Here is a 24,523-nt window from a genome sequence, read left to right on the forward strand (position 1 = left end):
TGATTAGTAGTTTAGGGGAGGCAGAGATGTGGAAATGCTCACTTCGGGATTTGTCTTCTTTTGTTGTATTCCTCAGAAGACGTTCTGTGTTGTCCTCCTTACCTCGAGTCCTGTGACCTCACACCTTGGAATACAAATGAAAAGCATGGCCTTCAGGACCTTTCGGCACTGGGTTTGGAGTAACCCCATTTGACCCCTGCTTGTGGGAGCCCTGGATGGCAGCTGCCTGTTGCTGCCTGCCTGCCTCAACACTCATAAACCATCAAAGCCTTACTTGCCTCAAACAAGGTAGAAGTCCTCCCCAAATTCCAAAACTCTTAGCCCTGTTGACCCTTCCCAAAGGATCCCATGCAGTCAGCAACTCCTGAGGCCCCCCCCCCAGGCTCTTGTTCTGAGGTCACTTAAGCACCTCAAATCTCAAACAAGCCCCTCTTAACTTCCTCAGATCCAATCTGCTCAGACTTTACATTGCATCCTTTGTTTTTGGTTTTCTTTTCATTTCTTTCCTTTTCTTTTTAGGTTATAACATATATACTTCACTCCCTCTTTTCCTTTCCTCCCTCCTGTATACCCCTACTTGCTGGTTTTTAAATTCATAGCTTTTTGCATTAATCGATGTTGCATGCATACATGTATATGCGCACATGTACGTGTACATACACACACACACACACACCTAAATATAACCTGTTTAGTCTGTGCCATGCTACTCATGTGTATTATTTAAAGCTATCTTTTACTAGCCCTCCTTCTGTTTTCATGTTGGTGCTTCTCTTTGGACTATGTTTTCCCGTAGTCTGACTTGCTGTGATTTCCACACTAAGATCAAGTAGTCAAGACTTCAGCATGGAGTCGGGGAGGGGCTCAGGTGTTCCCGCTCCTCACCCCAAACCCCCACACCTTTAACAGTTGATGGTTTCTAAGGGAGGGAGGGAGAGAGGGAGGGAGGGCCAGTTTTCCCTACTGATAGATGACCACAAGCTTGTCCTCAGTAGCTCTGAAGCTGCAGATGACATTTTGAATGTGCACTTGATAATTTTTGTGAAAGAAGATCTAAACCTTTGGTAGAGTTCTCAGAGAAATGCAACAGATGTGGTATTAAAAAATTCTAATAAGCCATGGAACAAATTTACACCTTTGAACTTATTTATCTACACGTGTTTTTAATGTTCTATCTCTGAACACTGTCAAGTTGCATTTGTTTTCCTGGGGCAAACCCCACATCTTGGTACAGACTCTCCTGCCTTGGCAAACAGAGGAATACCATATGCTGGGAGATGTGGAAATTGTGCCTGCCGACCCCTCCCCATTGAGGTTTCTTCTTAGGCACCTGGGTACTCCATTCATGGAACATATTTTCCATGAACATAATTTTTTAAATGCAGAATAAGATTAAACTCTGGCTATGCAGTGGAGGAACACATCTTTAATCCCAGCACTTAGGAGGCAGAGACAGGTGGATCTCTATAAGTTATAGGCCAGCTTGGTCTGCAAACAAAAAAATTAAAACAAAACAAAAAATATTAAATTCTGTTTTAAAAGGAGTGGGGTTTGGGCAGACTTATGAGGTTTTGTGTATGTGGTTCCCTAGTAACAAATAAATAATTAATAGATAGCAAAATAATTAAAACACTTTATATTCTCTGAAGGCGTGAAGGAAAGAGGAAGTGAGCTTCCCTTCAGGTTAGGACTTGGGCATAAACCCTTGATCTACCAATCAAAAGTAGCTTTGACCTTGGATTGGACAATAGAGAGGTGACGGAGTAAGGCACTTACTGAAATTATTTTAGTGGTTGTGGCCATTTTTTGTGTCCAAAGTTCTAGTGTTTGGGGTGCAAACTGAAGTTAACTGTCTGATAGCGACCTTGGCAGTGGCTCCCTAGCCCAGTTCTATCATGGCATAAGCTATCCATCTGCTCCTACCGGCACATTTACATGCTGGGTTCTGCTGCATTCCTCAAAGGCCCAGAGAGCGTCTGTATTTTCCACAAGTCTCTTTCTGCTGAAGTTTCCTCTGGGTCTTTTCTCCAAACACACCATGTACAAAACTGTTTCCTCACCTTCCTGTGTCCCTTTTTGTTTTCTTGGGAATTATATGCTTTTTAATGTAGTTTTATCAGAAATATTACTCATTAAAAAAATCAATATGAATGGCCGATAAGATGCCTTAGCCGATTAAAAGAACTTGTCACACAAGCTTGATGGTCCAAGTGTGACCCATTGAACTCATCTAAGAGTAGAAATAGAAGCGACTACAGGGACCTGTCCTCTCACCTCTACATTTACACCTTGTGGTGTGTGCTTTTCCCCAATAATAATAAATCAAATAAAAAAATCATAATGACTTGGGAGAAAGATTATTTCATTTGATAAAGTGCTTTTCATGTAAGCACAGAGACCTGAACTGCCCTCCCCAAATGGTATGATGGGGGGTGCTTATGACTTCAGTGCTGGTGAAGCAAATGAATCCCTGGGGTTCACTGGCCAAGTGCCCTAGCTGAATTGGTGAACTCCATTCCAATGAGAAATACTGTCTCCAAAACTGAGGAGGGTGTTGCCTGAGAACATCTGTGTTCTATCTACCTACTGTTGACTCTGACACCTATACACACATTCACACTCATATATGTGAGCACAAACAGAATGTTTGCGTGTGTGTGTGTGTGTGTGTGTGTGTGTGTGATGACTTCCTGTATCCCATCATTAATCTTCAATATCTCACCATTCTTTTCTTTTCTTTCTTTCTTTCTTTCTTTCTTTCTTTCTTTCTTTCTTATTTATTTATTTATTATTATTTTGGTTTTTCAAGACAGGGTTTCTCTGTGTAGCCCTGGCTGTCTTGGAACTCACTCTGTAGACGAGTCTGGCCTCCAACTCAAAAGAACTCAAACTCTGCCTCCCAAGTGCTGGGATCAAAGGCGTGCGCCACCACTTCCGGCTCACCATTCATTTCTTTTTGTTCCTTTCCCCATGCCCTTTGTGTTTAGAAAGAGAGGAAACAGTATAGGATATCTCACTTATAACTAATTCATATGTATTTCTGAGATAAGAAGTTTGTTTTTTAAAAATACATTGTGTGTGTGTGTCATGTGTGTGTGATATTCAGCGGCAGGATACTTGCCTATGATGAAGCCCTAGGTTCCATCCCTAGCAAAGGTAAACATATCAGTAACAGAAGCATACTGCTATTATCGGAACTAATAAGAATGATAATTATTTCTTTAACATTATTCAGTTTTAGCCTATGAGTTTGTTTTAGTGAAAGCTGAAATACATTCCACACAGTATATTTAGGGGATACACCTCTTTTTCTCTGTTTTTTAACAATTGAAGTCTAAGTCACATGCCCAACATGTCTCTTAGATCTGTAAAAAACTGATGGAAATTTTTCTTTCCCCTTTGTTTTATAGTATTTGTTAATTAAGGTTGTAGAAATATTACTGGCTGTTCTTTCAGAGGATCTGAATTCCATTCTCAGCATGTACACGGTGGCTCACACATGTTTGTAAATCCAGTTTCAGGGGATCTGATACCCTCTTCTGGCTTCCTTGGACACTGTACGTACACTGTGCACTGACATACATACAGGAATATATCCAGATACATTTTTAAAATAAGCTATAATGGCATCTTGAAGGATTTATGAATCTCTTGGCTGTCTGCTTGCATCCTTGTGGTGTCAGTAACACATTTTTTTCTTACTTATTTTTCCCCCTTGTCATTGATGACCAGACCTTGAAACTTGGTTCTCATTTAGTTTTTGTGCAACTTGAATTTTTCATGTTCTTCTTTCAAAAAGATGAGTAACAGCTCCTCTAAGAATGCTTTATTACTATCCCAACCTTCAGTGGATGTTGTTTTCTTAGATACTCACAACATTAAATTATGTTCCTTCCTATTTCTGAAAAGGCAATGGCTGTGTCCTGAGTGCATGGACTACATACGTTTCTTTGATCTTTCCCTCTCGCCTACCTAGTGCCCAGTGTGTCTGGCACTGGGCAGTTACTTTGTAAACAGTTGATGAGTTAGCTGGATGTGGAGCACATCCTCATTGTGTCACAGGCCTTGACTCAGCTTTGGGACTGTGAGTCTCACAAGAGCAAGAACTAAATGCAATCCAGCTTGGTGGCTGAAATACCCAATGTTGTGCTCTGTTCACTACTATGGCATGGTCAGTGTATACCTTGGAACCTGGAGGACCCTTGATTATCCAGCCATGCAATGTCTCTGTGAGTTGCAGTAAGAAATTCATGTGATGAGCCGCTATAAAGCATTACATAAGTATAGGTAATATTAATGACAATAATTATAAGTTCTAACTATTGCTTTGTACATCTGATAGGTACAGTCCTCCATTTAAATGTAGTGCTATTGATGTAGCACCTGTTTTCTAAGCACTATCAGCTTCTGGATTTTAACTCATTGATGAAGACTGTTTACCTTGTTCATTAAAGGAACAGCAGTTTGTTATGTGGGCTATCAGTGTGGCAGTCCGAAGAAAACTGTCCACTTAAAGGCAAAGAGAATTTATATAATGATGACATAAGCTCTATTGTGCCACTTGGGTCAAGTAAACACTTCCAATGAAAAGAAAAAGGGTTTTGTTCATCTGTCTGGAAGGTATGAAGACTCCTGACTTCAGACCTGGTTGGAGCAAGGAGGAAATGTCTTTGTTCTCCTGTTCTGCTTCTATTTCTTCTGCTTGTTTCTACTTCCTTCTCTCCATCTTTTCACTTAGCTTCCCTGGGTAGCCATGGGTCAGTACATCTAGAGTTTTCCTTCTCTTCCATCCCAGGTGTTCAAAATCAGAACTATCTGAGCAGAAAATTTCTAAGGAAAAAGTGGTGTTAGGGTTCAATGTCAATTCCTAAAGGAATCACTATGATTAAAACATGATGTTATATGGGGCAGAGCCACTGGTAAACTGCTTATGATCCAGGAAATCACCTTACATCCATGCATATATAAATCCTAATTCAACTCAATGAGCTGCTAAAAAAACAAAACAAAACAAAACAAAACAACAACAGTAACAACAACAAAACCCATAGACTCAAAAGTAGAAGGAGGCAGTGTGGGAAGAAGATGGGTTCCAGGGGGAGTGGGAGAGGATAAGAGAGGGAAAGGGGAGTTTACTCTCATCAAAATATATTATATATACATAGGAAATTGTCAATAAGTCAGCAATTATTTTAAAAGATGGGATTCTATAATGGTTGGGACAAAGCTACACACCCACTCTCACAGGGTGGCAGATGGCACTGTAACTGGTAATCCTGTGAAGGCTTTCTGAACAGAGAGTAGAATGAGCACAAAGAAAAGATACAAGAGGGAAAAACAGCAGCCAAATGCAGATGTGTTGTCTTAAGACAACTCCAGCTCAGGGCTACACCCCAGAGAGCCTCTGGAAACTGTACTTCAATAAAGTCTTGAATTTTCTCACTTTTACTTTCAATTTAAGAGTAATCCTTTAGGTCTGGGATATCATTCACTGTCCCATGTGAGAAGTGACATGGACTGTTCTATTACTGTTTTCTTTCTTTTATAAGACCTTTTCTCTCTAGCTTAGGCTGGCCCTAGACTCCTAATGTAGCCAAGGATGACTGTGAACTCCTAACCATCCTGAATCCATGTCTCCCAAGTGCTATGGTTATGATTCTACCACCATACTGGTTCACAGTGTTGAAGCTTGAACCAAGGACCTCATACACCATAGACAAAGACTCCACCAACTCCATCATATCCCAGGCCTCATTACAGTTCTAAACCTCAATTCTGATACAAGTCTTTGACAGCCAGCCTTCCAAGGGCCAACAGACCACAATTAGGCACAATGTACTTCTATTTGTGTGTTCTAAGAAAAAGGTACATAACTTTCTTCAGGCAAAACAAAAACAAAAACAAAAAATACCCCCACAACTCCTAGTGGGCCAAGAGATTCAGACAATGAAAAGGCTCAGCATTTCTCAATGGGGGTGACATTGGGCCAGGAAGCTTGCTGTTAGGCACAAAGTTTAGCATCTGTGGTTCTCGCCTCATCAAATCCTGGGATTGCTCCAAGCCCATAAGTTTCTGCTCCCACATCTCCAGCAATGATTATGGAAGACTTGAATGCATTTAGGAGTCTAAACACATGCTGCTCTCTTGGCTCACTCCCCCTCTTCTACAATATCATCTCTGAATCTAGTTTCCAGTGGTTAATTATCAGTGAACACCTTGACGCCTTTAAGGGTGATTTCAGATGCCCTGTCATGCTATTGTTATAGTGAAGAACCAAATAAGTATTTTTAAGAACAAGATTCAGCTACAAAATTTTGGTTATTGCTACCTTGATGCAATGTACGTTCCCCCCCCCCCCAATTCTCAGTTCTCAACCACCCAATCCTATTCGTGAAATCTCTGATATAAAATTAAAAAAGAAAAATCTTCACTGTGAAGCAAGGTATAGGAGCGGGTAACTCCAAGGAGATGTCCAACCAATCAGTGAAGACTTCTTAGGAAAATCATTTAGTTTATTACTCCCGAAAGTGAAAATACACAGAAGAGATGCAAGTTTGCAAAGAATGTCTTCAAGGTAGGCAAAAGAAAGCCAAGATTAATAATCACGGAGTAGCATTTAAAAAATTCTATGTATGTATTATGTGTGTCTGCACCTGGCTTCAGCTGTCAAAAGATAGCTCTCAGTAGTTAATAGTCCCCTGCTTCCATCACGTGTGTCCTGAGGATCAATCACAGGTTGTCATGTTTGGAAATAAGCACATTTACCAGCTGACTCATTTTCCCTGCCCCTAGTGTATAAAAATTACAAGTAATTTTTTTTCTTACTTTTGACCTTGCAGCACCATCTCAATCAGGGTTCCTAACCTCTTCTTTCACAGATGAGGAAATTAAGGCTTCTAGGAATCAAACGGACATGTCTAAGATTGCACAGGATTTCTTAGAAGAGCTAGGATCTCTACCACCTTAAAATGCCACCCTTAACACCGATGTCTCAAAGCACTCGTTGTTTTATAAAAATGAAGAGTCCTTCTGGAACTAACCAGAAGACAGGTCTGGATGTACAAATGAGCAAACGTGCAGTCATTTAATACATCACCTAGCCGAGTGCCTTGAAGCTGCACCGGCTTGCCATGTTAGGACAATTTCATTTGAACTCCAAGCCAACTGAGAAATTGAAAGCAGACGGTGGTGAAGCTGTTTGGTAACTTGGTGCCTTTTAAAATTAACTGAATCCTTCAAGTGCTGCTTTAGATTAGAGGTGACTAATTGGATAAAAGAAAAGGAGTCTTCCAACTGATGAAGACTATTGTGGGAGCCCAGACTGAGTTCCAGAAAAGGAACGCTCAAGAACAACTCCTCCAATAACGCTTTCATTATAAAAGTCAAGTTTCCAACACTCTGTTCCAATAGAGGACAAAATGATGTGTCGCTGCAGCTCAGAAGAGCTCGCGGGCGAATAGAAAGCCCTTTTATTTTTAAAATGGGCTTTAACTCTGACCGAAACTTTCTAGTGCCAAAACTCCTTAGTGTTTTATTTTTTTAAATGAACGGTCGGCGTGTCCTCGCAGATATCTAAACAAGGAGGGACAGTAGAAGCCCAGGCTAAGTCCGTTCTTATTAATATTAAACAGCCAGGTCTGTATCCTTGAGGCAAACGCGAGAGACTCGGAGAGGAGCTGCTGACATTGACAAGGAATCCAAACAGGACTTGCACTATCGGTGTACACCACGTTGCCTCTCCTCAGCTTGGCCTTCTGGGAGTTGTAGTTCTTGTGGAAACTGATATCCTGGAGAGCTGGTATGCTCAGCCAGAGCAGAACCACAAATCCCAGGGCGCACCGGGCTCGGCCCCTCCCGCCCTAGTGTGAGAGTAAACTCACCGCGCCCGGGCGGGTGGCCGGCTAGCGGGCTGAGTGGGACAGTGCGTGGGGCGCGCGGCTTGGGGTACCCGAGGCCCCCCATCTTTGTCAGGTGCCCGGGTTCTGGTCCAAGTCCCAAGCAGTGGAAGGCCGGCAAGCGGGAGTCATGCAGTCCGAATCGGGAATTGTGGCGGATTTCGAAGTCGGGGAGGAGTTTCACGAAGAACCCAAAACCTATTACGAACTCAAAAGTCAACCTCTGAAGAGCAGGTGAGTGGTGACAGCTGGAGGGAGGCGCGGCAGGAGGCCCATGGGCCCCGCGCCTGCTACCCTGGGAGGAGAACAGCCAGTCTGGATAGCTCTGGGACAAGGACCCCGTGCCCTTGCCTTGGGGTACAGGGCGACCTGGCCCCTGGCATTTAGGGTCCCGCTCACAGACGACTTGCTCGCACCCCAGGGTATCTGACAGTGGCACTTTGGGGACACCACGAGTCTCTTGGGATGGCTCATCCAGGCGTGGGGACCCTTGGCTGCAGATGCCAGCTGCTGAGCTGGATGGGGGCTGGGGCAGTACCCAGAGCGAGGTGGGGTAGGAGGAGCACCGGACAGGGACAGTGATCTGGTGCTACCAGAAGGAATTTTTCTAAAGATCCTAGCAGGCTGAGGGGCTCGGAGAGGGAGAGCTTGGCTTGGATGGAGATCTTATGCTCCAGGGTAGCAATGAACTGGCCTGGAGGTCTTCCCCTGTAGTCCAGCCCTTCTGGGAGATAGTACTCAGAAGAGGCCTCTAGGTGAGGTTCACCTGGGCGTCACCTTCCACCTGCCACAGGACAGCATCTGAGTCTGGGGAGGGAGGTAGTTGAGGGGTGGGGAGACATGAGAGGGTGGGGGGGAGGGAGGGGAGGTTGTGGGTGGGCGTGTCTCACAACCTGTGTAAGCTCTTCGGAATAGAAATACTTGCAAATGAAAAAAGAAAAGAAGGAGGGAAGGAAGGAAGGAAAGAAAGAACAAAGGAAGCAAGCTAGCTATCTTAGAGGCCTGTGGTGATTGGGAATGATCTCTTGGCACCTACACACATTTAATTCTCCAGCTGCTTCAAGAACTTTGGGCCTGGAGTGAAGATGCTCTCCAGTCTGCTGCATCCCAACTCTCAGTACATCTGCAGTATCCTATCCCTCACACCACCCTCCATTGCTACTTGTCACTGGAATCTGTGAATTTATTTCCACTCTTTCAGTTGTGAGATGAAGTAAGATTATTGCATCATTATCTGGTGCCTCAATTGTCTAGGGTCTAGATGAATGAGTTTCCCCCAGTATAGGGGCAGAGGGCCTAGCTTTCAGGGGGTCAGGGAGGCTGAAGTGAGGAGTGGAATCCTTGCTTTTGGAGAGAAGGAGGCTGGGTCTTAACTCTGCTGGAAAGTGGAGCCAGGTTACTTTCCTTCAGGGCTGGGGCAGGACGAGTTACGGGAACAAACTCTGGGAAGAGCAGAAGCCCTGGTTCCCTTGCTAAGGCGGGCTATTTGCCCATGCTTGTGGCAGAGTGGAAGGAAATGTGTTAGGCATCAAGATGCAGAAACTCAGCCTTTAACTAGTGGCTTCTTTTCATAATGGCTATTTGTATGTGAACATAGATGGGGTGTATCGGGTGCTCTGAGTGATGCTGTGTAAGGCGTATTGTTAGTTATGCTCATTACGGCTTTATCTGCATGTAGCTGAAGGGACCAGTGTTTTACTGAGCAGTCCCTGCTTTTGCTTCTATAAGCAAATGCTTACAAGGCCATAATGAGGGGGAGTGTGTGTGTGTGTGTATGTGTGTGTGTGTGTGTTGCCAAAAGAAATGAATTAACTGGGCTCTTCAGATTATTTTGATGGTGGCTGATACATTAAATGAGTTTGAGGGAGTGAGGAAAGTACCTTTGGGGAAAACCAATGAGTGCGCTGACACTCATGTAGAAGGATTTGGTTCTATTCTTTTTCACAGTCAGCAAGAATGGCACGGAAGAGCATGTGTCCTCTGTAGCCAGCTAGCTAGCACAGGAAAGGAAAATGTGGGGATGTGGACATAAGCGGCTTCACACGTTGGTACAAGCAGCAGGTGCCAGTTAGCATGGAGTAGACATACGTTCTTTGAATTAAACCCGTTAAATAAAATCTGTGAATAAATTTCTGGAGTAGGGTGACATTTCCTTATACTGTTTTTGACAGTTGTCCTACTGGTATTATCATTGACATCTGTTGTGTGACTTTGAATGTGGTTCAGGGCCTTCTCATTGCTTGTAGTTTGACATCTTTGCTGGGGCATCCCTAAAGTACTGGTTTGGAAAAAGGGGTAATGAAAGTGTGCAGATTCTCATAACAAGGATATTTATCCATTGTACTGTCTCCACCAGCAGTCCTCAATCTGGGGGTCATGACCTCTTTGGGGAGGTTAAACGACCCTTTCACAGGGATTGCATGGCAGATATCCTGCATAATCAGATATATACATTATGACTCATGAAAGTAGCAAAATTACAGTTATGAAGTAGCATCAAAAATAATTTTATGGCCGGGGGTTCACCAGAACATGAGGAACTGTATTAAAGGGTTGCAGCATCAGGAAGGGTGAGGACCCCTAGTCAAGATTGTTTTAGAATTCACCCATTTCTTGCCTATTTTTCTGCTGTAACTTTGACCAAGTCAGTGTCAGTTTTTGCCTAAGTTATTGCAGCAATCTCTTAACGCTGTCAGCCTTGGCCCGTTTTAGTACATTTTAAATTTAGCGCCACAGTATTGTTATTAAACTGATTTTTTTTTTTAAGGGATGAGACGTAACTCAGTCAGTAACATGCTTGCCACACAAGTATGAAGGCCTGAGTTCTTTTCCAGGAGGCCAGCACGGTGCTTGGCAGTTGTAATCCCAGCACTGGGGAGGAGGAGATGAGCTTGCTGGCAAGCCAACCTATCTGAATTGAAAAGTAAGAGAGAAAAATGAGAAACTGTACCAAAAAACCAACTGAGCAGTGACTGAGGGAGACACCTGAAGCTGACCTCTGGTTTTCCACATGAATGCATATACACACACATACACACACCCCTGTACACAGTGTACCAGTACATACATCTGAACACCTATACACACATCTATACACACAAAACCCAAATCAGAGAACAAATTCCTCTGAAGACCCTCAGTCATCACTGTGGTAGAGAGTTGTGAGTAGCTTTTAGCAGGTAGATTCCAGGGATGTGCTAGCTTCTCTACACTACACAGGGCAGCTTCCACAGCAAAGAATCACCTGGGCCCTGTGCTAAAACTCAAGCTAGATCATGCTGTCCTCTCCAGGCAAAGCCCTCCACAGCTCTTTTTTTTTCCCCAGTCCTTCAAATGGCACAAGGCAGCATATGTGTCAGGCTGCCCTTCAGCTCTGACCTTATCTCTTGCTGCTTATCATTCTAAGAAGAGCCCAGGCTCTTCTACCTTTGGATAGGCATTCATTGCACCTGCCTCTGCTTAGACCATTCTTTGCCCAGACAGCCATAGCTGTAGTACTCACTACCCCTACCAACCCCTAATTTTCCATTTCAATGTGCTCCTAATTCTCATCATATGGATAGCATGGCCATCCGTGGCCATATACTCATAATTACTCTCCCTCCAAACTCTCAGTCTTCCTTATCTGCCTAAATTTCTTTAATAGCATTGTAATTTACAGTGTAATTTGAGTATATATATATATATATATATATATATATACATATACATACATATACACACACATATATACATGCACACATATGTACACACACACACACACACACACACACACACACATATATATATATCAAACTTCAGGACTTCAGGACTCCAAGCTGGTAAGGATTTCTTTCTGTGTCTTGTTAACTGTGGAATCCCCAGAACCTAGAACACTCAGTCTCAGGGTTCTCAATGTTTCAAGATAGATGACTCTTTACTGTAAGGGGCTGTCCAATGTAGAGAATAATGTTTGGTAGGACATATTTCTTGAACACACATGGCTCTCTCCTTCAGTCTGTCACAAAGGTATCATGCTTAATTTTTGTTTTGTAGTCACTATTGTGTTTCTTTTAAAAATAAATTCCCAGCAGGTTTTCTTTCAAGCATGAATTTCCATATTTTTTCTCTGGGGCTTATCCCAGATATTCACATATTTCAAATATGTTGCTGAACTTAGATTCCGTGAACTTCATCTTGGTCAGACTGACCGGTAAAGTGTCGTAGGAAGAGATCCAGTAGAACAAGCCCTCATGATGAATAGTGTTTTCCTGGGAATGAATTCTCCACAGTGGGTCACAGAAGAAACAATCACAGTGGACCCAGATTTACACACTGCCAAGTCACAGCAGGGAAATGCAGAGTTGTTCTTGAGATCTGGGGGAAGGAATGGGCAAAGTCAGTAGGTCTTTTAGACACACAGCGGCGTGGCTTGTGGGTCTGATGGGTTTGCTCTGCAGAAGCCTAAGGCTTTGTAGTTGCTGGTGCTCTTTCCCTGGACAGACTTAGGAGCCGGCTTCATTGGGCCCTGGTTTCCTCCGACAAATTTTACTGCCGTTTCAGACAATATTAAATTTCCTGCAGATTAGAAATGGGAATATGAGCGAGTGCTAAGTTAATCATGGCAAGATGGGATGCTACAGCAGTGCCAAGTGTGGATTCAAAGAGAGATGTGTGGAGTTTTCATAAGCTTATGGGTTAAGGAGAAAGATAGACTGTTCTGTCCCCCAACCCCGCACACACAAACACACTGGCTTTGGGGAGATTTTCCCTTCAGTTTTTACACTAAAAAGGCCCTTTGATTTGATAAAATAATAATCCATGCTTAGCAAAACAAAACTGTCAAGACAATCTCAACCTCTCCCTCTCCCCTCACCTCTGCCCTCTCTTTTCTTTCCCCATATCCCTCCCTTCCTCCCTCCTTCTCCTCCTTCCCAACTTTGCTTTGTTTGTTTCTGGATATTTTCTTTTTGTTTGTTTGTTGGTTTCTGGGGTTTTTTTCTTCTGTCTGTCAGAGCACTGTTGGCATGAAGACTGAAAACCTTGCTCTGTCCTTGTGTTTTCCCTAACTAGCTGGGTGACCTTGGGCAAGCCTGATGACCTCTAAACTTAGTTTCCTCCTGTAGCAAATAGGGGCCTTGTTCCCAGACAGTGTAAGACAATTAACAGTAACATTAACTTTAGGGTTGGTGCTGGCACATGGTCGGTCATCATTCAGCCAATGTGAGTGGATTCGGCTCTTCTTTCTCAGTGGGCTCTGACACTCTGGAATGTGCTTGTAGCTTAATAGATTGTGGCTCACTTCTCCAAGGCAAGTGCTGTTATGTAATAAAACTTCCTCAATCTTACAAATCCTCTTTTGCTTTCCTTCCGACAAAGCGTTCGGAAATTTGTTTTTACGGTTTACATTTTTGATCCATCTGATAACTGTTTATGTAGGTTAAAAACTGGCAGAGGGGGCATCGGCACACACATAAAAATCCATAGTCAGCATGTGTTTTCAAGTCTGAGTACACCAAAATTAATGCTAGTAATAATGGCTCATGGAGACTTAGTATGTGTCATGTGCCAATCTCTGTTCAGAGGGTTTTTACATGAATAAGATATACTTAATCTCAGGTTTATAAGGTAGCTCAGGCTAAGGTTCACAACCAAAAGGCAAGGTATGTTTATTTTTCCTAAAACCCAAAGAGGTGCTAAGAACTAAAGCAGTGGTATTAATTATGATGTTAAAATTACCTAGTCCTGACTATATGCCAGGTACTCTTCTGAACAGAACTTGTGTTGACTCAATTCTCACGTCAGGCCTCTGTATCTTTATTTTCCACTTATCTGTTACAGAGGGAAACTGAGGCATACCAAGCACTAGATAAGGCTCCTATTTAAACAGACTTGGTCTAGTTGAACCCCCAGGCTTTTGTCAATTGGTATGCACTGCCCTGTGTAAGGTAGTGTGTATGATTATGCAGAATCCAAAGCTGCAGCCAAAATGCCCAGTGGGGTGAGGGTTAGAGCGCATGTCCCACCCAGTGACCATACAAGGCAGGGTGTGGCCTGCTGTGGGTATCAGCAATACAGATTTATTAGAGAAACCAGCATGGTGTGGTGTGGGACAGCGGTTCTGTGAGTGAAGGAGGGAATTCGAGTTTGACCTTCAAAGTGAAGCAATACTCAAACAGCTGAGAAGGCATTCGAAAGCATGAAGGGCTTGCTCCTCAATGCTAGCAAAGGGTGGGTGCAGGTGAGCAGATTTAGGGAACCATGTTAGTGTTTGGATCATGGCTTGGCCATTTAGCTAGAGCATCTGGCTTCAAGATACCTAATGTCATGGAATCTCAATTAACTTACCTACAAGATGGGACCAATAGACCTTGTCTTCTTGAAATTAGCATAAGTTTTAAAACAGAGGCAAAATGATGTAAACATACTTAGTGTAGCCCATAGTATATAGCCCATAGTACCTTTGATAAATGAGAGCATTTCTTCCTTTTCTGGGAAAGTTATACCATAGCACTGACTCCCTCTTTTAGCAATAACTTAGCTCTTATAGAATCAGAAGCAAAATTGCCAAGACTGAGGTGCCTCAACCTGGCAGATGTTCCAGCCTCATTATGCAGATGAGATTTGTGTATGATTAGACAGAACACTTGATTAAAGTGGGATTCTAAGTGTTGGCTTTGCCTGTTACTGGAGATTTCCTCTTCCCGAGTGTTGCTATTTATAGCGTTTCTTTAAGTGTGTGTACATTTAATTCCCTTTGGGTTCTGCAGTGCAGTTTGCACACGCTGATGTCTAGATCTGCTCCAGTTGTGCAAGAAGTGGAAAATATCCTTTTTTTAGAACAGGTCACATGTGCTTACTGTCAGGGATCGGACCTCAGTGTAAAAAAATGTATCTTGGGACAAATCAAAGTTACTAAATTTCTCTCTCCAACTGCTTTGTTTCAGAACTGGTAGTAGTAGGATAAATAACAGGACAAAAAAGATTCCTTGGTTACTGTTCTTTTTTTGGTCAGCTGTCAAGGACAACAAGAAAGAGTCTGATTTGTTTTTGTGTGTGTGCTTATGTGCGTAGCAAGCATAAAATGTGCTGTACTGTTAGGTTTGTGTAATTGAAGTAAATCATAAAAACATGTTTAACCACTCTCCAAGTGTGGATTATTTGGAGGAAATTATCAGGAAGGCAAGTCAGAGACAATAACTGTGGTGATCACAAGCTTTCTGTAGAACATAGTGAGTTTATGGTTTATCTAGAGAGTTTTCTGTGTCTTAATACTGTGTGGCTGGAGGAGCAAAGTCAACACAAGGTCTGCACCTTCTGTTGAGGCTGTAGGGCTAGACTCTCCACTATAATTTCCCCTCCCTGCTTCTGGTACCAGCATTTCCCAAGGCTCACTTTGGCTTCTTATAACCAGCAAGCCCATTTCTCCAGGTTGCTTCATAAACAGAGGTCCCTTGTTTGCTTGTCCAGTGTTTTCTTCTGTGTTGGATCAAGCATGCCATGGAGGATGAAGGGGTTATCCCTTGTGGTGTTCACATGAGACCCTTGTCCTGTGATTCCAGTGATGAGCCTCCTTTCCTTACTCATGACTGCCGGGTACTTCTCAAGTGCTTAGGTGCTGTGGGCCAGGTACACAGGTGCAACAGATGTGTATTGCTGGTGCTTGTTCTATTAGAGCTGAAAGTTGGGTCAGGGTGGGTTGAACAGCAGAGCTCTGGGGGGAGGGGAATAAGGGTGTCTGGCGAGAAAAGAGTCATAGGGCTGAATGTCCTACCTCAACTTCATGAGGGGCCCTCTTGTGGCCCCCTCAGTCACCGCCCCCATTAGTCACTCAGTCACATTAAGCAGAAGAAACAGCACTGGAGCTGGAAGGACCTGGTTGTGTTTGTTTTTCTTCTTATCCACCCCCCCCCATTCCTTTCTCTCCTTTACATCAGTTATTTATTAAGCATTTCTACTATGTTGGGGCTCTTGATGGCTGCAGGGAATAAAATGTAAATTAGATAGCCATGGTTTTACTAGCACTGTGCTTCCCTCTCAGAAGTAGGGACCTCTAAGGTTAATAATGAACCAAAGACTTGAAAGAGGCAATTTTTTGGTACCTGTGGTGAAAATTAAGTGGAGTGTGCTATTGGTGGAGTGTAACTGAGAAAGAATCGGTCTTTGTGGGGTCCCACAGGTGGCAAGGGCGCCATGAAAGAAGTCCTTTTGAAGTAAGACCTGACACAAAGGTGCTACCACTCTGACTTTGACCAAGTTACTCAACCTCTCTGAACTTCAAGTTCCCTCTCGAGTAAAACAACTACTTTGCAATGTTTCTACAAAACTAAAAGGTATAATGTTTAAAAAACAGCTAACCTTAGGTTGGTGGTAAGTAGAATTCTCCCTGGATGTCTACTTAGGACTGATTGAAGGTAAGATGTAAAAGCAGAGAAACAATAGACATTAATCTTTGGTGTGAGTACTTATAGCTAGGTTTTGAGTTTTTTTTCTTAGTATTGGATGAGTCAAGTTTTATACTTGTCTTTGTAAAATTAACCCCCGACTAAGAGTGGACTTGGGTCTTGCTTTTTATTATTTTTTTATTTCCTTTAGAATGGTCTGGCTCCATGTGGTTGTCCCCCTCTGGTCTGCACTGAAGTCACATCTGACCCTGCCTAGCCTAGGAATGGGCTTTTGGCTGGACCAGGGTTTATGTTTTTTAGTGTAAAGGTAAGGTCTGAGGAAATGAGGATTCAACAGCAAATTTCACAAAACTTGCCCATCCTCGTGACTCTTAGCTGTGAGTCTCAACACCGGATCGTGCCTCTAGACTTGAAGCATTGGTGTTGGTGCAGAAGTGAAAAGAAGCTGACTTCCCATGCTTCTCCCAGCTCTTGCCCGCTGACATCCACAGACGGTAGCTTTTAACGTGGCCTCTTTAAAAATAGTATTTTTCAGAAATTATTTGGACTTCGATAGCTGTGTTCTTTCATTCACACACGCATGGAATGGCAACTTTTAAAAGGAGAGATCCTGCATCATGAGAAAGCAAATATTTTCTATCTAAACCAGTGAGTTCAGGTCTAGGGGAAGGCACGGATGAACTCTGGTTCTTCTATAAGAAGCTGTGGCTCATTGAGCAATTTCAGGAAGACATGTGTGGGCTTCGCCTTCCCCTACGCTGCCCCTTCCCCAACGTGAGTCACTTGCTGAATCATCGACACACATTCCCTCACTCTCCATCTAATCAAGGACATCATTGGAAAAAGTGGTTTCCTGCCCTATTGGAAACCTGCACAGCTTATATTTGCAGACTGTAGACCTTCATCAGGAAAAGTGTGACTTGTCTGGAAGAAGCTGTAAAGCAGAGAAGATCTATTTGGTGCAATGGCTGGGGTTATCTTTGAACTTAGAAAATGACAGTCAGACTCACTTCACTGCCCTTTTACAAGAGAATCACAAACATGACCTTATTTAACTCAGACACCAGAACCATCCAAATGGCTGGGGTTATCTTTGAACTTAGAAAATGACAGTCAGACTCACTTCACTGCCCTTTTACAAGAGAATCACAAACATGACCTTATTTAACTCAGACACCAGAACCATCCAGGTAAAGTCTGACAGAGGGCTTAGGTGACCTGTGACCACCATTGTTCTTTAAGCATGAGCAAGGTTTCTCTCAAACTAGCAGAGGCAGCACTCTACAGCTAAGTTGGTGAAGCCGCACATGGTTATGTCTGTGGTCAAGTCTCAGCTACCTTTATCTTTCAGTTTTCAGCAGAAGTGATATGAGTTACTCTGGTACCAGCTTTCCCTTGTGGTATTTTTGAGCCTGCAGATTGGCACTGTACAAATTTAGTACATTGGTCAGTAGAACCCTTTGCAACCAACCAATCCATAATGCATTTGGCTGAGAATGACTGAGAATAATTATGAAAGTATGCCCAGTTAGTTAAGAGTCCTTTACTTGCAAAGGAACAGGGTGACTTCAGTGGTGCACTCTTGAAAAGTCTATTTTTAAAGTAAGCATTTACAATAGCCTAGGTGAAGCAAGCCCAACAACCATGAGCAGCTGGTGCAGTTCCTTGTGACATGCATGTCTGCCCATTTGCTGCGAGGAAACACACGTGGAGAGTAATTTGAGAGGCTGGCCACTGATGGCAGTGTCCCAGGCAGTCAGACTGCAGACTTTTCGGAACCACACCTTGCATCATTCATCATAGCACGGTAATTTCCCCTTGTCATTCCACTAATAATATTTTGTCTAGGTAAATGCTGGGTGAGCAAATGTCGAGTGACAGGAGCTTGGAATGCAGTCCCAGTGATGCAGATTACAGGTAGAAGCTTTGCATCTGTTTGGTTGGAAGTGAATGAGAGGGCTGATTGGGTTTGCTTGGTCATCACAGCAAAGTCACTGAAATGTACAATTTAACGGAAGCTGAGTGACAAAGATGATTAGTTGATTTTTTTTTTTTTTGCGGGAGGGTGGGGCATGGCAAGGGGAGGTTTAGTGATACTCTTGGGTACTCCATTGACTGTGGAGAGTCTTTTCCATGAAACCCCTCTTTGTCTCTCTTGATCCCACATACCGGATATTATTCTAGTTAGTTCTCCCTGGCGGCCAGCATCCCTTCCCTTACATATTTCTCCTACTGGACAATCTCTTTTCACCTATAAACAATCTCTTTCCCAAGTCCAGTCCCTCTTACATGGTCAGTCCTTAGAGTTGAATTTCATGAGCAATGCCTGGTCCCATGTTCTTAGTTTCAAGGGTGTGCTGACTGGTGAACCCCACATAGACCCCAAGATTTTCTTGGGTACTGCTATATCACTCATATAGCTCTGGTAAAAAACTTTCTAGAGAGAATTACCCTCCTTCCTCAAACAAACAAAACAGGTTATAGTTTTTATCAGTGATCATTGATTATCTTGGATCTGATAATACATCAACACTCCATAATTTTTACTGAAGGCATTTTGTGTCAGGGAATTTTTCATTCTGAAACAGCAATCCAAGAATAGTTTAACATAGAGGTATGGTACTTATGGGAATGTACTTGAACAGTGATTTTTAGTAAGTGTGTATCACTCAAGTATACCACGCATGGGGTTGGGGGGTAATGCTCCACTCTCGTTTCTGATCTAGTAGGCCAGGATAGGGTTGGAGAAGGCATATTTCTAACAAGTTTGTAACTGTTGCTTTTGTGAGGGCTTGGGGTGGAAGTCATACTTTGAAAACCATGAATAGGTCATAGAGGGTAACTTTTCTCAATGAACTTGAAATAGAAAACTTGTAAAGATTTTGGTTATAAATAATGTATAATGGCAGGGTTGGCCCCTGTCAGGTGACAGAACATTCAGATTAATCATGTTTAAGTAGAAAAGGAAACTGTTGGTGACATGACACAAAAGTCCAGGGGTCTACCCAAGAGTGTGACTTTTTGAGTGACTTGAAGTTCGTCTATCTTTATTCCCCTAAGGACTGGCTCAACTCTTGAAATGGGGGTAGTTTCTTCGCAGCTCTGCGAGGGTGGAACTGGAAGCAGTCCGAAGTCACTTGACTGAGAGATTGGGTTGAGAAACAGGGTGATGGTGGTTTGGGGCACGTCCACATGACCGAATTGTTTTCCACAAAACTTCTGCTGAATAAAACGTGAAATACGACTTTCAGCCTGTTTTCCCATCTCTAATGAATTCCAGACAGTTTGTAGAGTGTGGGAGTTTCCAAAACAGAGAGGTGGAATGACTGGGCTCAGCCAGTGTCCTTTCCATGGCACACAAGGCAGCCCTGACATAGCAGACGCTTCCTCTTTGTTCTAAACCTCAGTATACTGCTCATTCCTCTGATTTGGGGGATGGGGGTGGAGGTGGGGCTGTGAAGAAGGAAGGACAGGGCCAGTGTTGGGTCAGACAAATTAAGTTCCTAAGAAAGTTCCAGAATCTGGATTTACCAGAAATGCAACCTGCGCCTGTGTTTAATCCACTCAGACCCAAATGTTTTGGGTTATGTGTTTTTGCTGTTGTTGCCCAATGAACTTCTCCAGACAAAGAACCCTCATCTGCTCTGACAATAAACTGGTTAAGTTTTCACCACCCGTTCAGGAAGTCTAAATTTAGGAGAAGATGGACTTGAACTTGAATCTCACTTTTGCCACCCATTAGCTGAGTGCCCTGAGCATGGTATCTTGGGGGTGAGGGTGGGGCCTCCAGCTTTAGTGCAGGGACTGAGAGGAGCTAAGAAGTGGGTAACAAGACAGCATGAAGTTATAGGATAAATGTGTGAATTAGCAGATTTGTAGGGGCTGGGGACATAGCTCAGCCAGTAAATGTTTGGTGCTTAAGTGTGAGAATCTGAGTTTGGTCCCCAGACCCCATGTAGAAAAGTAGGGTGTGGTGGCATGTGTTTGTAACTAAGCCTTAGGAGATAGAGATAGGTGGATCCAGGTGTTTACCTGCTAGAGAACTCAGTCTGCTTAGTAAGTTGCAGGCTAATGAAGCCTCCCACAACCCACTCCAGAATAAGTAGATAGCACCGAGGAACCCCAAGTCTGGCCTCCATAGGCACTTGTACACATACTCCTCTCCACATATGTATCTGTACACACACATGAACTTTCTCATATACACATAGAGAAATGTGAAGAAACATGTCAGTGTAGCGGTCTGCCCAAATCCTGGCTGTTAGTCTCTCCTGGTTCCTTTCACACATATCATCAATTAGGTTTTTAACTTGAAATGAATTTTCAGTTTTGACACTATCCTAAGGAGGGAATAACAAAGGGCAGTCAAGAAGAGAACTAAGTCCCTACACAACTGCCAAGTTGTATAATCAGCATCAGGATCACTGAGAGTTGAGCCAGGTCAAATAGTGGGGAATGGTGGGATGCCTCAGAGGGAGATATTTAAGGCTGGCATGAGCTATTTACATACAAGGCGTTGTTACCCTTTGTCGCCAGCACAATCTTTGTCTTTATCAACATGTTTTCTTTCATCATAATTACAGAGCATGGCTGGGTGGAGAACGCACAAGAAGAGGCACTAATTGGAGTTGTGCAATATCATGGAAGCTCAGGGCACTGCTGTTGTCCGCACAGGCTCCTGTGATTGCTAACTGTCCCTATTCAGTCTTGTCCATGACGACTTCCTGCTCTCTGGTCACACATATTAAAACCATCATCTTTTTTATGTGATCATATTTAACAGTATCAATCAGAAGTCCTGATATGCCCGAACTTTAGGATCATTTTATCTTCCTATGTACCTTAGGAGATTAGAGTCTTAAATGTACATGTTCTACACCAGTATGTTTGCATTTCTTGACCATCACAATTGCTCTTTCCTGAAAGCGGTGGTTAACCTAGTCTTTAGAAAATAGAAAGGAGTTAACCTGAGTATTAACTATCTTTCTTAGGGGACCAGTTTCATTACATCCTAGGTATATGCAAAGGCCTTCATCAGTTAGTAGCCAGACATGTTCCTGGGTACCAGGATGCTCATCTCCTTGATTTTGTGAAATGATGACATGACAACTAGAGAGAGGTTACAACAGATTCAGGCATAGTGATGTACATCTATGATCCCAGAACTCTGGAGGTTGAGTCAGGAAAATCTTGAATTTTAGTGCATGTAGACAACATAGCAAGACCCTATTTCAGAAAACCAAACCAAATCAAACAAAAACAGAACAAAAGACTGTGTTGTATGCCAGATGTAACTGCTGCTGTTACTCTGTGCCACTTATTGGCCATCCTTGCCCACTACAGCAGTTTGGGCTATCTGTGCTTCCACTGGTGTCTTTGCAATGAAAATTGAGAGTCTTGCATGAAGAAATGGAAAATCATGGAAATGTTCATCTGCAGGAGCTGTTGATAAGTACCTAAGTCATAACCAGATCTATGGCTTAAACACACAAATTATATGGTTGCTCTTCAAATGTGTATGGATATATGCGGCAGAATTTTGAGCCCATATTAGTCCTTAATGAATTGAAGAGTCATTTATCAACCTCTTAATATTGTGTGTATGTGTATAAACAGTATATGCATGTATGTGTACACACACACACACACACACACACACACAGAGAGAGAGAGAGAGAGAGAGAGAGAGAGAGAGAGAGAGAGAGAGAGAGAGTTTCTACCAGAATCCTGCTCTGAATCCTTAAAACTAGTATTTTTTCAGGGTAGTTGCAGCCTTGCTGTGGCATTCCAACTAGTGCAGTTTTGTTTCTTAGGGAAACAATCTCTATCCTGAGTATTATAAGGATATACGCAATATGAGTTTTTTTTTTTTCTTTTCATGTTGTTGAAGCAAAGATGCACAGAGCCATAGACAGGTTCTTTGGAGTCAGAGTCAATGTGTTTGGAGAAGTCCTTGGCACACAAGAGGATGGAGCCTGAGGAAGGCTGCTTCGATCCATCATGTCTGATGGTTTTCTGAACCTGAACCTTCAGTGAGAAGAGTGGGTGACTGCACGGAGAGTTAGGGGTATAGCTAGAAGGGAGAGGCAGGCAGCAGTGATGGGAAAGTCATTCTGGAAACTGTCAGTGTAGATTTCTTTCTTTGTTTGGCATCTCGCTGGGTGGATGTTAAGAGATATACCCCCTGCTCTGATGTTTCTGAGTCTTGGCTTGGGAGTTATTTGTATCTTCCTTGGTATATTTATTTTCTAGGTGAGGGTGTATCTCCCAATTATTGAACCCACTGTGCATAAGGAAATGATGATGAAACCTGAGTGAAAACTGTTGGACTTGGCCAATGGATGTGTGGCTTGATGGCTAACGACTCAATCAAGGGCCAGAAGAGGTCTTTGTAGAAGAAATGAGCCTGCTTGGTGGCTACACCACCTACTCTAGAAATAAAATCACTTTAAATGGTATTCACTGAGGGAATCCTTCCTGAACTGAGGGCAAGCCATTATACATGAAAGCCTTATTTTAAAAATAATCAAGTTTCTTTTATTTATAAATAGGCCAATGGTAACATTTTCTTTTCTTTTCTTTTCTTTTCTTTTCTTTTCTTTTCTTTTCTTTTCTTTTCTTTTCTTTCTCCCTCCCTCCTTCCCTCCCTCCTTCCCTCTCTTTCTTTTTTCTCTTTCTTTCTCTCTTTCCTTCTCTCTCTCTTTCTTTCTTTCTTTCTTTCTTTCTTTCTTTCTTTCTTTCTTTCTTCCTCCTCTTCATCTCCTCCTCCTCTTCCTCCTCCTCTTCCTCCTCCTCCTCCTCCTCCTCCTCCTTCTTCTTCTTCTTCTTCTTCTTCTTCTTCTTCTTATTCTTCTTCTTCTTCTTCTTCTCTCTCTCTCTCTCTCTCTCTCTCTCTCTCTCTCTCTCTCTCTCTCTCTCTCTCTGTTGTCACTGAGCCCTCAGGAGAACAGAGAATTGTTAGATTTTTTGGGCATGTCAAGAGCCCAGCACACTGAGTGGCCACCAGATCTTTTTTGAATAAAGAATAACCAAAATGTGTTGGGAATGTCACTTAGTTAGTTGCTAGAGTGTGTGCTTACCATGTATCATACACAACAGTGGGTTCTAGCCCCAGCACCAGCTAAAACCAGCTGTGCAGCACACATTCTTCAATCCTAATTCTTCAAAGGTGGAGGCTGGAAGATCTGAAGGTCAAGCTCATCCTTGGTATAACCTGGAATACCAAAGAATCTGTTTCCAAAACTAAAACTACAAAACAAAAACCTGAACAAGAATTGGATAAAGCATTTTTGGTGTGTTCAAAGAGTTCTTCTGGGAAATGGGAGGAAATGGTTTCAGACTTTATCCTTATCAACTATCCTCTTTGTTAGATTTTTCTGAGCCTAAGTTTTTTCTCCTGTATAATAGGAGTAACAATAGAATTTTCTTCTTGGGCCAGCAGTAATAGCATGGCATCTACAATCCTCAGTACAATAAATGAGTAGACAGAGAATTGTTGTTGGTGCTAAGAGGGGCAGTAAACCACAGCCAGCACTCTCCTTAGTTTGTTGTTCATGTTCTATAAAATCACTAAAAACATCAAATTTGTGAATATTGAATCATTCCTGGGACAATAATGTGGTAGTTTCCTGAGAGCACCTGGTCCCAAATTTTTTGTTAACCAATCAATGCATAGCTCTGTTTTTGCATGTGTTTCAGTTTAAAGACACCGTATTTTATGGATATTATTGAGTTATTAACCTTGAACTGACCAACAATACCATATCTCATATCTGAGTAATGCTTATTTTGCTACCTGTGTGTGTGGTTTTTTCCCACTTGGAAGCCTCCTTAGCATGTAACAGGACGAGGAAGGCAGTGGCTCAGCCTCGGCACCTAGCCTGGAGCTGTTCAAGTAGTGGGGTCACCATCACATAAACATAAACCACACTGACAGTCTGTGAAAGGATGCTTATCTGTAGTGGACTGTGAGCATGGAAAGAGGGAAACAGGTCCTAAACTCATTTGACCTCAGTGGGGAATGGCTGCAGATGTTAATATTTGTAATTATAGATTTTGATTACCAACTGAGTTTGAAAATGGGGAACCCATGAATATTGAGAATTGACTTTCTTGCAGCTATATTCCTATAGCTCAGATGAAGGAACTCAGTTTTCCATTTTGGCTGTTTGTCTGCTCTAAACATGATTGTCACTGCCAAATTGTTAATGTTAATATTCTCTGTTCGGGTATTTTTGACTTTGG

The 24,523-nt window shown here is 42.7% G+C and overlaps 1 protein-coding gene across 6 annotated transcripts in view; it reads left to right on the forward strand.

Moving 5' to 3' along the window:
• The first annotated feature begins 7,868 nt into the window (after positions 1-7,868).
• The window catches only part of Mitf (melanocyte inducing transcription factor), a 212,172-nt gene continuing 195,517 nt past the window's right edge, over positions 7,869-24,523 (forward strand). For all 6 annotated transcript variants that reach the window (XM_076940166.1, XM_034511768.2, XM_034511769.2 and 3 more), the window contains exon 1: positions 7,869-8,129. Coding sequence is in view for 4 of the 6 variants with exons in the window: in XM_034511768.2 (XP_034367659.1) it covers positions 8,026-8,129 (104 nt within the window). In the remaining 2 variants the exon portion in view is untranslated. The remainder of the gene's footprint in view (positions 8,130-24,523) is intronic.

Source organism: Arvicanthis niloticus, chromosome 9 (genome assembly GCF_011762505.2).
Source record: "Arvicanthis niloticus isolate mArvNil1 chromosome 9, mArvNil1.pat.X, whole genome shotgun sequence".
NCBI lineage: Eukaryota > Metazoa > Chordata > Mammalia > Rodentia > Muridae > Arvicanthis > Arvicanthis niloticus.